The sequence below is a fragment of the Acipenser ruthenus genome, chromosome 4, assembly GCF_902713425.1.
Source record: "Acipenser ruthenus chromosome 4, fAciRut3.2 maternal haplotype, whole genome shotgun sequence".
Classification (NCBI taxonomy): Eukaryota; Metazoa; Chordata; class Actinopteri; order Acipenseriformes; family Acipenseridae; genus Acipenser; species Acipenser ruthenus.
In genome coordinates this window covers 57,516,256-57,529,587 of record NC_081192.1, presented here as the reverse complement: position 1 = coordinate 57,529,587, position 13,332 = coordinate 57,516,256, and the positions used below count along the sequence as shown (strand labels likewise).

Sequence of the window (13,332 nt, the reverse complement as noted above, 5' to 3'; positions counted from 1 at the left end):
AACCACGACTAACCTCCCTTCGAGCGGTCCATCTACCGGGCAGAGTCAACCACGCAGTGGATCTCCTATCCAGAGGAGGTCCCCTTGTGGGCGAATGGCACCTTCACCCTCGGGTGGTAGAGCGCATTTGGGAGTGGTTCGGCACAGCGCGAGCGGATCTCTTTGTCTCACGAGAGTCCACGCACTGCCCGCTGTGGTTCTCGGTAAAGGACCTCGACAGCTCCCTAGGAGTCAACGCACTGGCTCAAGAATGGCCACCAGGGATCCTATATGCCTTTCCACCGATACCAATGCTCCCCGCCTTCTTGGAGAAGGTCAGGGTAGAGCAGGCGAAAGTAATTCTGATCGCTCCTCGGTGGCCACGGAGAATATAGTTCTCGAGCCTGGTACAATTATTGCACGGTTGCCTGAGGGAACTCCCTCTGTGAGCAGACCTGTTATCCCAAGCCCAGGGAGGGCTGTGGCATCCGAATCCCGAGCTCATGCAGCTATGGGCCGGGCCCCTGAACGGGAGTGTCTGTCAGCCTTAGGGCTTTCGACAGCAGTTATTTTGACCATTCAGAGTGCGAGAGCGCCCTCTACTAGGTCGCAATATACTTACAAATGGCAGTTGTTTCAAGATTGGTGTCTGGCTGAGGGCCATGTCCCAATATCTTGCCCTATGGCAGTGATATTACAGTTTTTGCAGAAACTGTTGGATGAAGGGAAGTCTCCCTCTACACTTAAGGTGTATTTAGCCGCAATATCGGCTTGCCATGTACGTATTCACGGTCTATCGCCAGGTTGCCATTTTCTGGCATCTCAGTTCCTAAAAGGCGCAAGACGCTTGCGACCTCCAAGAACCAGTTTACCGTCGTGGAGCCTTGACGTGGTGCTAGAAGCCCTTGCCATGACCCCGTTCGAGCCTATCCACAGAGTGGATATGAAGTTTGTGTCTATGAAGACCGCGTTTCTGTTATCTATAGTATCAGCGAAACATGTGGGCGAGTTACATGCACTTTCAGTACATCCATCCTGTACTCGTTTCGCAGGAGACGCATCTAGAGTCTCCATGCGCCCAAATTCGGCCTTCTTGCCCAAGGTCATATCCCCGTCCCATGTTGATGGTGTTCCATCCTCCCCCCTTCTCTTCCCCAGAGGAAGAACGGTTACACGTGCTCTGCCTGGTGCAGGCATTACAGTGTTATATCGACCGTACGAGGAGCGTGAGGCAAACAGAACAGTTGTTCGTATGCCATGGTTCTAGGACTCTGGGCCAGCAGTTGTCTAAACAACGCCTTTCCCATTGGATAGTGGATGCTATTAAATTAGCATATGAATCAGCAGACCTTCCGCCGCCAGGGCAGCTGAAGGCACATTCATGTCTGACATTTGCGCTGCAGCCAGCTGGACTACACCACATACTTTTATGAGGTTCTACCGGTTAAATGTACTGGATTCCTCTGCTCCATCATTTGAAGCATCTGTGCTACACTCTATGACGCCTCAAGATGCGGACATATAGAGTAATTTGACAATATGGTGTTGATTATTCCACCTTAGGACAGGTGTCATTGCGAGCACTGAGGCGTTGCTCCGTATATGCGTAGATGGATTGCCTGCACAGTTGCGTTATGACATAAGGCTGTCCTACTGCCGAGAACCCTCCCTCGCGATGGCTTGGGTTCACTGTTCTCTTTCGAATTGAAAGAGAATGATTGTTGTGGATGGAACCCCGGTTCCCTGAAATAGAAAATAACCATCAAGCCGCGAGGTCGCTCCGGAAGCCTTCACGGCCTGAAGCAAAAGAGGATGTGGATCTCTGCGTGCTATGTATTGTAAGCCACCAGGGGGGTGGGATTACACGTCAGCTCGCGCAGAGGCCTATCGGCAGCTTTGCTATAAAGCTCAGCCAATTCCTACCGCCTGATGGCGATATCCCATACTTGATGGTTATTTTCTCTTTCAGGGAATCGGGGTTGCATCTGCAAGCTATCGTTTTTTCCAGAGCAGTGAAACAAGGGGATAAAGGGGAAAGAAATGCAGACTACTTACATATTGTATTATATATAATGTGGTAAAAGCTGTTTGATGTGTTGATTAGTAATACATTGATTCTTGGAATTTGTGAGGCTACTGGATTCCTTGTATTATATCCAGCATGTCAAAGGCTCTACACATAATCATGGCCATACTTTAGATCTGGTAATTTCTCGTGGTTTAGCTGTTAAGAACATCATAACTAGATCTTACTATTTATGATCATCTTGCCATTCTTTTTGATGTGAATCTGCCAGTATCTACAGACTGTGGACCGTACATTTAAATCCCAGGTAATTAATTCTTCAACTGCGGTTAAGCTTTCTTGAGCTCATTACCAGTAGATGAGCTGGTTAATACCTACAACACCACCTTGACTGGTATCTTAGATACTGTAGCGCCAATCAAAACTCAGAGTGACTTTTAAAAAAAGCTCCAGTGGTTTAATGATACAACTCGTAAGGTGAAATATGAGGGTCGTAAAATAGAATGGAGATGGCGGGAATCTAAATTGCACATTCATTACATCGCATGGAAGGGCCACCTGGTTCAATATAGGAAGGCTCTGGCTTTGGCTAGATCATCATATTATTCTAATTTGATTTAAACAAATAAATAATCCTAGATTTCTTTTTGCTTTTTGCTTTTAATTAATCCTTCCCCTAATAGTCCTTTAAAAATAAAATACTAGACATCAGAATTGAGATTCCACAGACACTTTCTATTAATGAGGACTCCAGCACAATTTTACCAACTACCTCTATTAAGGCTACTATGGGGGTTTTTCTTTGATTACCTTACAGGAATTGACAGAGCTAATTCAACATATGAGAGCTACTACATGCTCTCTTGATCCTACAAAACTATTAAAATATGTTCTTGGTGCTATTAATACCCACATTTTAAAAATTATAAATGGTTCACTTTCCTCCGGTATAGTTCCCTCAGCACTTAAGGTAGCTGTGGTAAAGCCAATGCTTAACCCTCTGCAGTCCATTTATTAAGTGCGTGTCAGGCGCGTCAGGTCCAATTTATTTTCACACACGCAGTTAATTTTAGACACACTGTTTAAAAGTATTTTTTTTCCACAGTCAAACAGGTTTAAAAGGCCCTGCATATCAACAAAGCACTCACTAGGCATCTCCAGCCCCGCCCCACCCTTTCGTTCGCTATAGCGTTCACATATGCTAAGAAATAAATAATAATAATAATAATAGTCGTACATACCCATCAATCATCTCCTGATCACTCATTTTATCACCAAACGCCTCAATAATGCGATCCACATCATTATTTTATTACTATAACATCTGAAAAAAGCTCTGCAAATGTCCGTGATATTCTCTGAGCGCTGATGCAGGCACAGGCAGCTTGTTTCCTTATGGCGCCCCTATCTGATCCCAGGGGCAAGTATGACTATTAATGAGATACGCCCTTTTTTTTCGGCTTGTCTCGGCTCCTGTCGCTCCCACTCGGCCATTGAATGGTTTTCTCTGCTTTTTCCGGAGAAAAAACGACTAAAACACGTTTTTTGCGTCTTTTTGATGATGTCAGACAGGGTCCGACATTGGACCGGATAGGGTTAAGAAACACAATTTGGACCCTAAAGTCCTCAATAACTATAGGCCAATCTCCAACCTACCATTCTTAGATAAGGTTCTAGAGCGAGTTGTTTCAGTTCAATAATTATTATTATTATTATTATTATTATTATTATTACACTATGTAACACAATTTTTGTTCCTGGGTAGTAAGTATTATTTCCTAATTGCTTATGCCTCAAAAGTATAGAAAATGGCTATTATTCCCCACAAACTTTGCTTTTGTGACCAGGACGGTGATATTTTGAAATTTACCTATTTCCAATGAGAAAACGGGCGAATTTGTGTCTTTTCGTTCACATAAAGTCAGAAAAAAACAACATATGAATCCAAATTAACATGTATTTATACTAAAGTAATACAAAAATGACTACAAAAGATTTAGAAGTGAGTAGTTTTTCGAGATTTACGATTATAATGTAAATCACTTTCACGAATCAGCCCCCAAATGTAGTCTCCCATCATGTTCTCGTTATACTGTCCTTGGTAGCGGCGTTCAAAGTCCAGTATATCCTGGTGGAAGCGCTCGCCTTGCTCCTCCGAGTACGCTCCCATGATCTCCTTGAATTTATCAAGATGAGCATCAAGGATATGGACTTTGAGGGACATCCTACAGCCCATTGTGCCGTAGTTCTTCACCAGAGTCTCAACCAGCTCCACATAGTTTTCGGCCTTGTGATTGCCCAGGAAGCCCCGAACCACTGCGACAAAGCTGTTCCAAGCCGCTTTCTCCTTACTAGTAAGCTTCTTTGGGAATTCATTGCACTCCAGGATCTTCTTTATCTGTGGTCCGACGAAGACACCCGCTTTGACCTTTGCCTCAGACAGCTCAGGGAAGAAGTCTTGTTTCATAAGGCCCAATTTGATGTGCAGTGGTGGCATCAGCACCTTCTGGGGGTCCACCAGTGGCTCCCACTTGACGATGTTCCTCCCCACAGAGAACTCGGTCCGCTGTGGCCAGTCCCAATGGCAGCAGGGAAACTTGGTAAAAGCGCCTTGGAGACCCATCAGGAATGCCACCATTTTGAAGTCTCCTATGACCTCCCAGCCGTACTCATCATAATTCAAGGCGTCCAGCAAGGTCTTGATGCTGTTGTAATCCTCTTTGAGGTGCACCGAGTGAGCCAGGGGAAGAGACGGGTACTTGTTACCATTATGGAGCAGCACGGCTTTGAGGCTCCTGGATGAGCTGTCAATGAAGAGGCACCACTCATTCTGGTTACAGGCGATTCCGATTGCCTCGAACAGACTGGTCACATTGTGGCAGAAGCAGAGCCCATCTTGACGCGCGAAGGTTGGTGACGCTTCCTCTGATCTGCGACTTGTACACTTTCATCCAACAAGTTCCACTGCTTGAGCCTAGACGTCAAAAGCTCGGCATTGGACATGGTGAGACCAAGATCTCTAATCAAGTCGTTGAGGTCTTTTTGGTTGGGGTAGTATGGGTTTCTCTCCTCAGCTCCACCTCTGAAATTGTCATCTGGATCTACAACGTCTTCCTCGCTCTCTGACTTGCTGCTCTCTTCTAAAGACGGCTGCTCTCTCTCCGGAGGAGTGGGTACGGGGAGCTCGTGGCAGTGTGGCACCGGGGCGATGGATGAAGGAAGGTCCGGATACGTGATAGCAGGTGCATTCTTGCCAGTCCGACGTTTGGAAGGGTCCACCATGCAGAAGTAGCAGTTGCTTGAGTGGTCAGTGGGTTCCCGCCAAATTCTTGGGATAGTGAACTGGCTCTCTTTTCCCCTCTGTACCATCCTACAAAAATACATTTATTTCACCCAGCACTGAATCTATCTGGAATGTTCTGGAAAATAGGTCAATTTCAAAATATCACTGTCCTGGTCACAAAAGCAAAGTTTGTGGGGAATAATAGCCATTTTCTATACTTTTGAGGCATAAGCAATTAGGAAATAACACTTACTACCCAGGAACCAAAAAAAATAAAATTTGTTACACAGTGTTATTATTATTATTATTATTTATTTCTTGGCAGACACCCTTATCCAGGGCGACTTACAGTCGTAAACAAAAATACATTTCAAGAATCATAGTACAAGTATTAACACAATTACTTTGGTTCTAGCAAGTACAAGTATATGACAAAATATGATTCAATAACGGAGCAGATAACAGTGTCAGTGATAGTTATATCAGTATATAATTAAATACAAAATACTACAGATTAAATAACACTTGTGACAGATTACAGTACTCTAAAGTAAGGATTAAATGCAGTAAATAGGGAGAGAACAGGAGAGGACCCAAGACTGACCCTTGGGGGACTCCTGTTGAGAGAGGGCGAGGTGTGGAGGTTGCTCCACGCCAGGTTACCTGGTAAGTGCGGTTGGAGAGGTAGGAGGAGAACCAGGCCAGAACTGCCAGAGATTCCCAGGTCAGTGAGAGAGGATAGTAGAATAGAGAGATCGACAGTGTCAAAGGCAGCAGAGAGGTGGAGGAGAATTAGGACAGAGGAGAGAGGGGCAGCTTGGGCAGAGTTTAGTGAGTTAGTGACAGACAGGAGGGCGGTTTCAGTGGAGTGAGCAGAGCAGAAGCCAGATTGGAGAGGGTCGTGCAGAGAGTGGTTGGACAGGAAAGCAGAGAGCTGGCGGTGTACAGCCCGCTCGAGGGTTTTGGAGAGGAAGGGTAGGAGGGAGACAGGATGATAGTTCTGGAGGGAGGTGGGGTCGAGGGTAGGTTTTTTGAGGAGGGGAGTGATAGAGGCTTGTTTGAAGGCAGAGGCAAAGAGACCAGAAAGGAGAGAGGTGTTGAGAAGGGAGGAGATGAAGGGAAGTAGAGCAGGAGCAGCAGCTGGGGGGGAGGGAGAGGTGTTAAAGAGTTTGCAGATATCTGAGATTTTAGAAGAGAAGAGGCAAAGTCATCAGAGGAGATAGAGGAGAAGGAGGAGAGAAGAGTGGTAGAGGTCTAGGGCAGCAGGGAGTTTGGTTCTCTTCCATTTCTTTTCAGCAGATTGCAGTGTGGTTCTTGCTGAGCGGAGCACAGAGGAGAGCCAGGGTTGGGGAGGGGAGGGGCGAGCAATTACAAACATTTCTAACTCTTAATGGTATGTTCAAGAAGTTTCAGTCTGGTTTTTGCTGCACATAGCACCGATACGGCTCTTGTCAGAGTTGTGAATGATCTGCTGATAAGCTCTGACTCAGGCTTTCCATCAGTTTTAGTTCTTCTAGATCCAAGTGCTGCCTTGTCTGTGGTGTTACACAGGGCTCCATTCCAGGTCCCTTGCTGTTTTCATTATATATGCTACCGTTAGGTGACATTATAAACAGACAGGGGGTGAAATTCCATTGCTATGCTGATGATACCCAGCTACATTTGTCCCTAAAGCCAGGAATTTCTTCTGCCTGGGTGTTATTAATTACTTACCTTACAGACATCAAGCATTGGATGTCACAGAATTTTGTTTTATTGAATTCAGATAAAACAGAGGTTATGCTAGTGGGCTCACAGAACCAACTAAAAGGAAATGCGGGATTACATGAGCTCGACCCTTGCTGTCTCTCATCAAAACTTACACTAGAAATTAAGAGTTCATCTTTGATCCTGATCTATCATTTGAGACTCATTAGTGAAGTTACTAAAGTATCTTTTTACCATTTGAGAAATATAGCCAAACGTAGACCAATTATTTCCGTATCTGATGCAGAGAGACTACTGCATGCCTTTGTTTCATCTAGAATTGATTATTGTAATGCACTTCTTTCTGGTGTCCCAAAACGTGTGGTATCCCGCTTGCAGCTTGTTCAGAATACCGCTGCTAGAATTCTGACTAAAACCAGGAAAAGTGAACATATTACCCATTTTGGCCTCTTTACACTGGCTCCCTGTGCAGTATAGAATTGATTTTAAGGTTTTCCAGTTAACTTACAAGGCCCTGAATGGATTAGCACCTAGTTATTTGCAGGAGTTACTGACCCTGTATCTTCCAAGCCGCACTCTGAGATCACAGGATGCGGGGCTGCTGGTTATTCCTAGGGTCAACAAAAGCAACACGGGAGATAGGGCTTTTTCTTGTAGAGCACCTAAATTATGGAGTGCTCTGCCTTCGTTTGTCAGGGAAGCCGGGACCGTTATGGTTTTCAAGTCAAGACTAAAAACGCACTTTTATAAAACGGCTTTCTTATCTTAGCAGGTTTTAATGTAACTTTAAAATTGCTGCTTTGTATTATGTGTACAGTCGACTCCACTTTTTTGCATACTGGGTAACTGTGTAAATCGCTTAATTGCATAGCATGCAGCTGATCCCATTTTTAGTGCATCATTTTCTATGATTGTATGATATGGTTAACCACTTCAACACCATGACTGCTAAATAAACAAAAATGACGTATGCACATACGTCAAATGAAAACTCACTTTCAGTACCATTCTGTACGTGCGTACGTCAAGTTTCCCATTCTATTCTGTGATCGGTTTCTCAGTCTAGTTTTTCAGGTTTCATTCTCTAAGGCAGTGCTAGTACTGTAGAATGTCTGTCAGGGGAGGGTCATTTGACATTTGTATCCAATTGCGTGTCATGTAGCGATTCCAATCTACCTGTGGGCGTTTAGAAGACAGAGATATATTGCGGGAAGCCATTCAACTTTTACAAGTGTATATATATATATATATATAGTGTTTTAAATTATTATTTTTTGTTTTATTATTAGTTTTACTTGTTTAGTTGTAGTTTTTATAGTTTGTAGCGAAAAGCTAAACATGGCAACATACGTGGTCTTTCTATAATGAGCAATGGGAGTGAAGTTGGTTCAGAGGATTTCGATACCAGCGACAGTGATGCTGACTTATCACTCAGCGATGATGATGAAGAGGATGTGGAGCCAAGAACAGTACAAACTGTACGAATAGAAGAGCATGCAGCTACTTTACAGGTAAGCCAGCTGCAAACGGGAAGCTGTTTGGTTTGGCTTTTGGACCCCAGCACCCTCCAGTGGCTAAAAACGGAGGGGAGAAAACACCTGGAGACCAGGCACCGCGAGATGCTGCAGGACTTTGTGCAGTTGCCGCCTGAGGTCCAGCTGAAGGGGATCCGAGGGCAGTACCCTGCACTAGAGGGGGACTTGAATGCGATGGACAAGGTGGTCAGCCGGATCCCCCGAGAGTGTTGGGAGGTGGAGCAGTCCCAGTTATCCTGGGCCAGGGCACCAATGTGCTCTATTTCCCTGGACTATGGGCATGTGGAAGCCAACTGCCATGAGCAGAACGAGGACATGGACCTAGAGTGGGAAGAGCTTGAGGTCCAGAGCGAGTCAGAAGAGCTGCAGGAAGAAGAAGAGGAAGAGCCACTGCCGTGCTCAGACCTGCCACAGCTGGCGATACTCCTGTAGGAGGTTTCCCCCCGAAATTTTTGTTGGGGTGGCATGGACAAGCAGCCACCAGAAGCGCTACTGAGGAAAAGCGGAAAAGAGGGGCTGTCATCCCGAGAGTCAGAAAAAGAGGAGCTGCCTGCCCAAGAGCCAGAAGATGGAACTGCCTGCCCCAGAGCCAGAGAGGGAGGAGTTGCCGTCCTGTGTGCCACAGAGGGAGGAGTTGCCATCCTACGTGCCACAGAGGGAGGAGTTACCATCCTGTGTGCCCAAGGGGGAGGACAGGAGGACAGAGCGACAGGAGGAGTGGAGCTACCATGCCACTCTCAGCAGTCCCTGCACTGCTGAGAGTGGCACGGTAGCTTCATGATGCTGAGGGGAGCGCGACAGAAGCCAGGCATGCTACCATCAGCGACCCTACCATCTACGCATCCAGATGGGACAGCGCCACTGCCGGAGTGCCCAGCGCTGTTGTTGCCAGCGCCACTGCCGGAGTGCCCAGCACTGTTGTTGCCAGCGCTACTGCTGGAGTGCCGCCCTGCCATCCTGGGATTATTCTTTGTGGTCACCAGACCAGGATTATAAAAATAAAACCTGTTTGGAGCATGAACTTTGTTGTCTGTCTTCTGTTTCATAATATATATATATATATATTGTAACATAGCAGGGAGGGGGGTAAAATCCTCCCTGCGTAAGACATGTGCGCAGGCACATTTTTGTTAGTTTATTTAATTGTTCTGCTGTATTGTTTAATTTAATTTGTTAATTGTTCTATTGTTTAATTATCCCCTGTATCTGGATAGTAATTGTAAATTAGGACCAGGTGCAGGGTATAAAGGAGAAGCAGTCAGTCTGCTCAGGGCTGCTTAGGAGAAGGAGGCAGAAGGTGTGCTCTGCTTCCAAGCAGTCACTAAAAGGACAAAGAAGTAAGTTTAAAGAACAGAGTGTTTTTGGTGTTTAGCAGGTAAACGGCTTAGCCTGCTGTTTATTTGAGTTTCATGTGGTTCAGTTAGTGCTCAATAGAGCTAGGTGTTTATTTTGTGTTTTGTTTATTAAAAATATAGCGCGTCAGCACGTGAAAAATCCATTATTGCGTCCTGGGTCTATTCTTAAAGGGGCAAAGAACCGTGAGTGGTGTGATTCTTGTTACAATATATATATATATATATATATATATATATATATATATATATATATATATATATATATATATAGTTGAATTTTAACTTGTACTATACATAAACAAAAAAGCAATATATTATTATTATTTATTTCTTAGCCGACGCCCTTATCCAGGGCGACTTACAATTGTTACAAGATATCACATTATTTTTACATACAATTACCCATTTATACAGTTGGGTTTTTACTGGAGCAATCTAGGTAAAGTACCTTGCTCAAGGGTACAGCAGCAGTGTCCCCCACCGGGGATTGAACCCACAACCCTCCGGTCAAGAGTCCAGAGCCCTAACCACTACTCCACACTGCTGCCCTATATAGTAAATAGTTATAGGATCACAATTGTCTGATTTCAGCCTTGACTTGTTCTCTTACTTGTGCAGGTATTCCATCATACAATGATATTCACTGTTCTATAACATATAACCCTATAATAAAAGCACCATGGTGTCGGCACATGTTAAATTATACCCAGTTTATGCATTTTTTCCCTTTTCATTTCAGCAATGTGAAGATAAATGGGGCCATCTTTGTGCTTTGGCAGACTTTACCATAGCCCTTAATGAAAGTATACAAGAGATAAACAAACACTCCTTTAATAACTTTGAACTGCGGATAGGTGAGTACATCTTAATAAAGACCATTTTCAGTTTCGCTGGCTAGCACACTGAACACAAAGCACAAGGTAATTCTTGGCAGCAAGCTAATAATCCCTGAAAATTACTGTTGGGTTGATATTCAAACTGGACACCTCAGAACCTCGTGGAGCGAGCATTGTGCCATGACGGGGACATTTGTTTGGAAAACAAACTTTGTGATGTACTATGTGGCCTTTTAGCTGAAGGACTTTTATGTCGGAATGTGTATGATTTCTATTTATTGTTCTACTTTCTACACATTATTCAAGTATTTTCTTTTAAAGTTCTTTTAGTAGGTAATGTGCTTTCACCATTTGTCACTTGAAAACCCCTAGTAATATAAATTTACTTAATTATTGAATTCTTTATAAGTATGCAACTCAGAATTAGACTGTTATGTGCTCCTTGGCCAGGAAAACCTAAAACTGCTTTCATTCTTCTACTTTATTATTTTAAATTTAGTAAACCTTTTATCTGAGTAATTTAATAAGTTGAAAGTGTCCAATTATATGGAAAAAGGCCCTACAGTACCCAAACCAGGTGCAATTTTAAATGTTTAAATGTGTTTTAAAACAAGAAAACTGAAGAAACTGAGTACACTGAGATGTGTTAAGAAATGGTATTTTGCAAATATTGTCGTGCTACATAAATAAATTATGGAATATGGAATTGTCAGGACTCAAAAGATAAGCCTGTTATTTTATAAATTAAGGAAAAGGTAGCCCTGAGACTTTTCATCATAACCTTAGATGCTCTTTGACAAGGTGGCCATGGGTTAGGTGGGGTTGAGTCAGGATAGCTATCTAACAGTAGAATCAATCCCACCTGATTAAAAATGTCCATGGAGACTAGAGAGGAAAGCAACCCTTTTAATCTGATCAATCACCTGTCTCCTCAACTTATATTTGACCTTTGTGGGTGGATAGCAGCATCCTTGTCTAGCAGTCAGCCTTGGGTGAGCATTGTAAATAACAGTATAAGGTTAACCTGAAATAGCTGCTATACTTATAAAGCCAGATACAAAGCTGCTTAATTACCCATGCTTTTCCCCTGGAGTATGGAGACATGCAATCAAAATGTTCAGAATTGTGATACACAGTACATGTGTTTTCAATGTTGAGAATTGTGATACACAGTACATGTTGCAGCAGCAAAGGTCATTCAAAATTATCTAGACAGCATTCAGAACTGGGCAGACACGTGGCAAATGATATTTAATAGAGAAAAGTGTAAGGTATTGCATGCAGGCAACAAAAATGTGCATTATTATTATTTATTATTATTTATTTCTTAGCAGACACCCTTACAGTCGTAAATAAAAATACATTTCAAGAATCACAGTATAAGTAATAATACAATTAGGACCAAGATAAAAATACAAAGACTTTGGTTCTAGCAAGCACAAGTATAACAAAATACGATTCAATAATGGAGCAGATAACAGTGTCAGTGATAGTTACATCAGGATATAATTAAATACAAAATACTACAGATTAAATAACACTTGTGACAGATTACAGTACTCTAAAGTACAGGATTAAATGCAGTAAAATAGGGGGGCAGATAAGAGCAAGTAAAGCACATTTAAGGAAGAGTGTCCATAGGGAAAAAAAGAGGAGTTCTACAGGTGCTGTCTGAAGAGGTGAGTCTTGAGGAGGCGCCGGAAGGTGGTCAGGGACTGGGCAGTCCTGACATCTGTAGGAAGGTCATTCCACCACTGCGGGGCAAGGGTGGAGAAGGAGCGGGCTCTGGAGGCAGGGGAGCATAGAGGAGGTAGAGCCAGTCTTCTAGTGCAGGAGGAGCGGAGAGGTTGAGTGGGGGTGTAGGGAGAGATGAGGGTCTGGAGGTAGCTGGGTGCAGTCTGGTCAAGGCATCTGTAGGCTAGTACAAGAGTCTTGAACTGGATGCGAGTGGTGATCGGGAGCTAGTGGAGTGAGCGGAGCAGTGGAGTTGCGTGGGAGAAGCGAGGCAGAGAGAACACCAGGCGAGTAGCAGAGTTCTGGATGAGCTGGAGCGGACGGGTGGCGGACGCAGGGAGACCAGCCAGGAGGGAGTTGCAGTAGTCTAGGCGGGAGAGTACCAGGGCCTGAACAAGGAGCTGGGTGGCGTAGTTGGTGAGGAAGGGTCGGATTCTTCGTATGTTGCTCAGGAAGAATCGGCAAGTGCGTACCAGAGTGGAGATGTGCTGGGAATAAGAGAGGCAGGGGTCCAGGGTGACTCAGATTCTTAGCTGAGGAGGAGGGAGAGAGTGTGGTAGATTCCAGAGGAACGGAGATAGAGAGATCAGAGGAGGGGGAGGAGGAGGAGGGAAAGAAAAGGAGGTCAGATTTAGAGAGGTTGAGTTTGAGGTGATGCGACTGCATCCAGGAGGAGATAGCAGACAGACAGGTAAAGATACAGGAGGGGATGGTGGAGTCAGAGGTGGGGAAGGAGAGGAAAATCTAAGCATCATCAGCATAGAAATGGTATGAGAAACCATAGGATGCGATGAGGGGGCCCAGGGAGCGGGTGTAGAGAGATAACAGGAGAGGACCCAAGACTGACCCTTGGGGGACTCCTGTTGAGAGAGGGCGA

At 44.3% G+C, this 13,332-nt stretch overlaps 1 protein-coding gene across 2 annotated transcripts in view; it reads left to right on the top strand.

Annotated features, from left to right (window-relative positions):
* The window catches only part of adcy8 (adenylate cyclase 8 (brain)), a 229,790-nt gene that overhangs the window by 212,778 nt on the left and 3,680 nt on the right, over window positions 1-13,332 (top strand). For both annotated transcript variants that reach the window (XM_033998810.3, XM_033998809.3), the window contains one exon: window positions 10,625-10,739. In XM_033998810.3, the coding sequence (XP_033854701.2) occupies window positions 10,625-10,739 (115 nt within the window). The remainder of the gene's footprint in view (window positions 1-10,624; window positions 10,740-13,332) is intronic.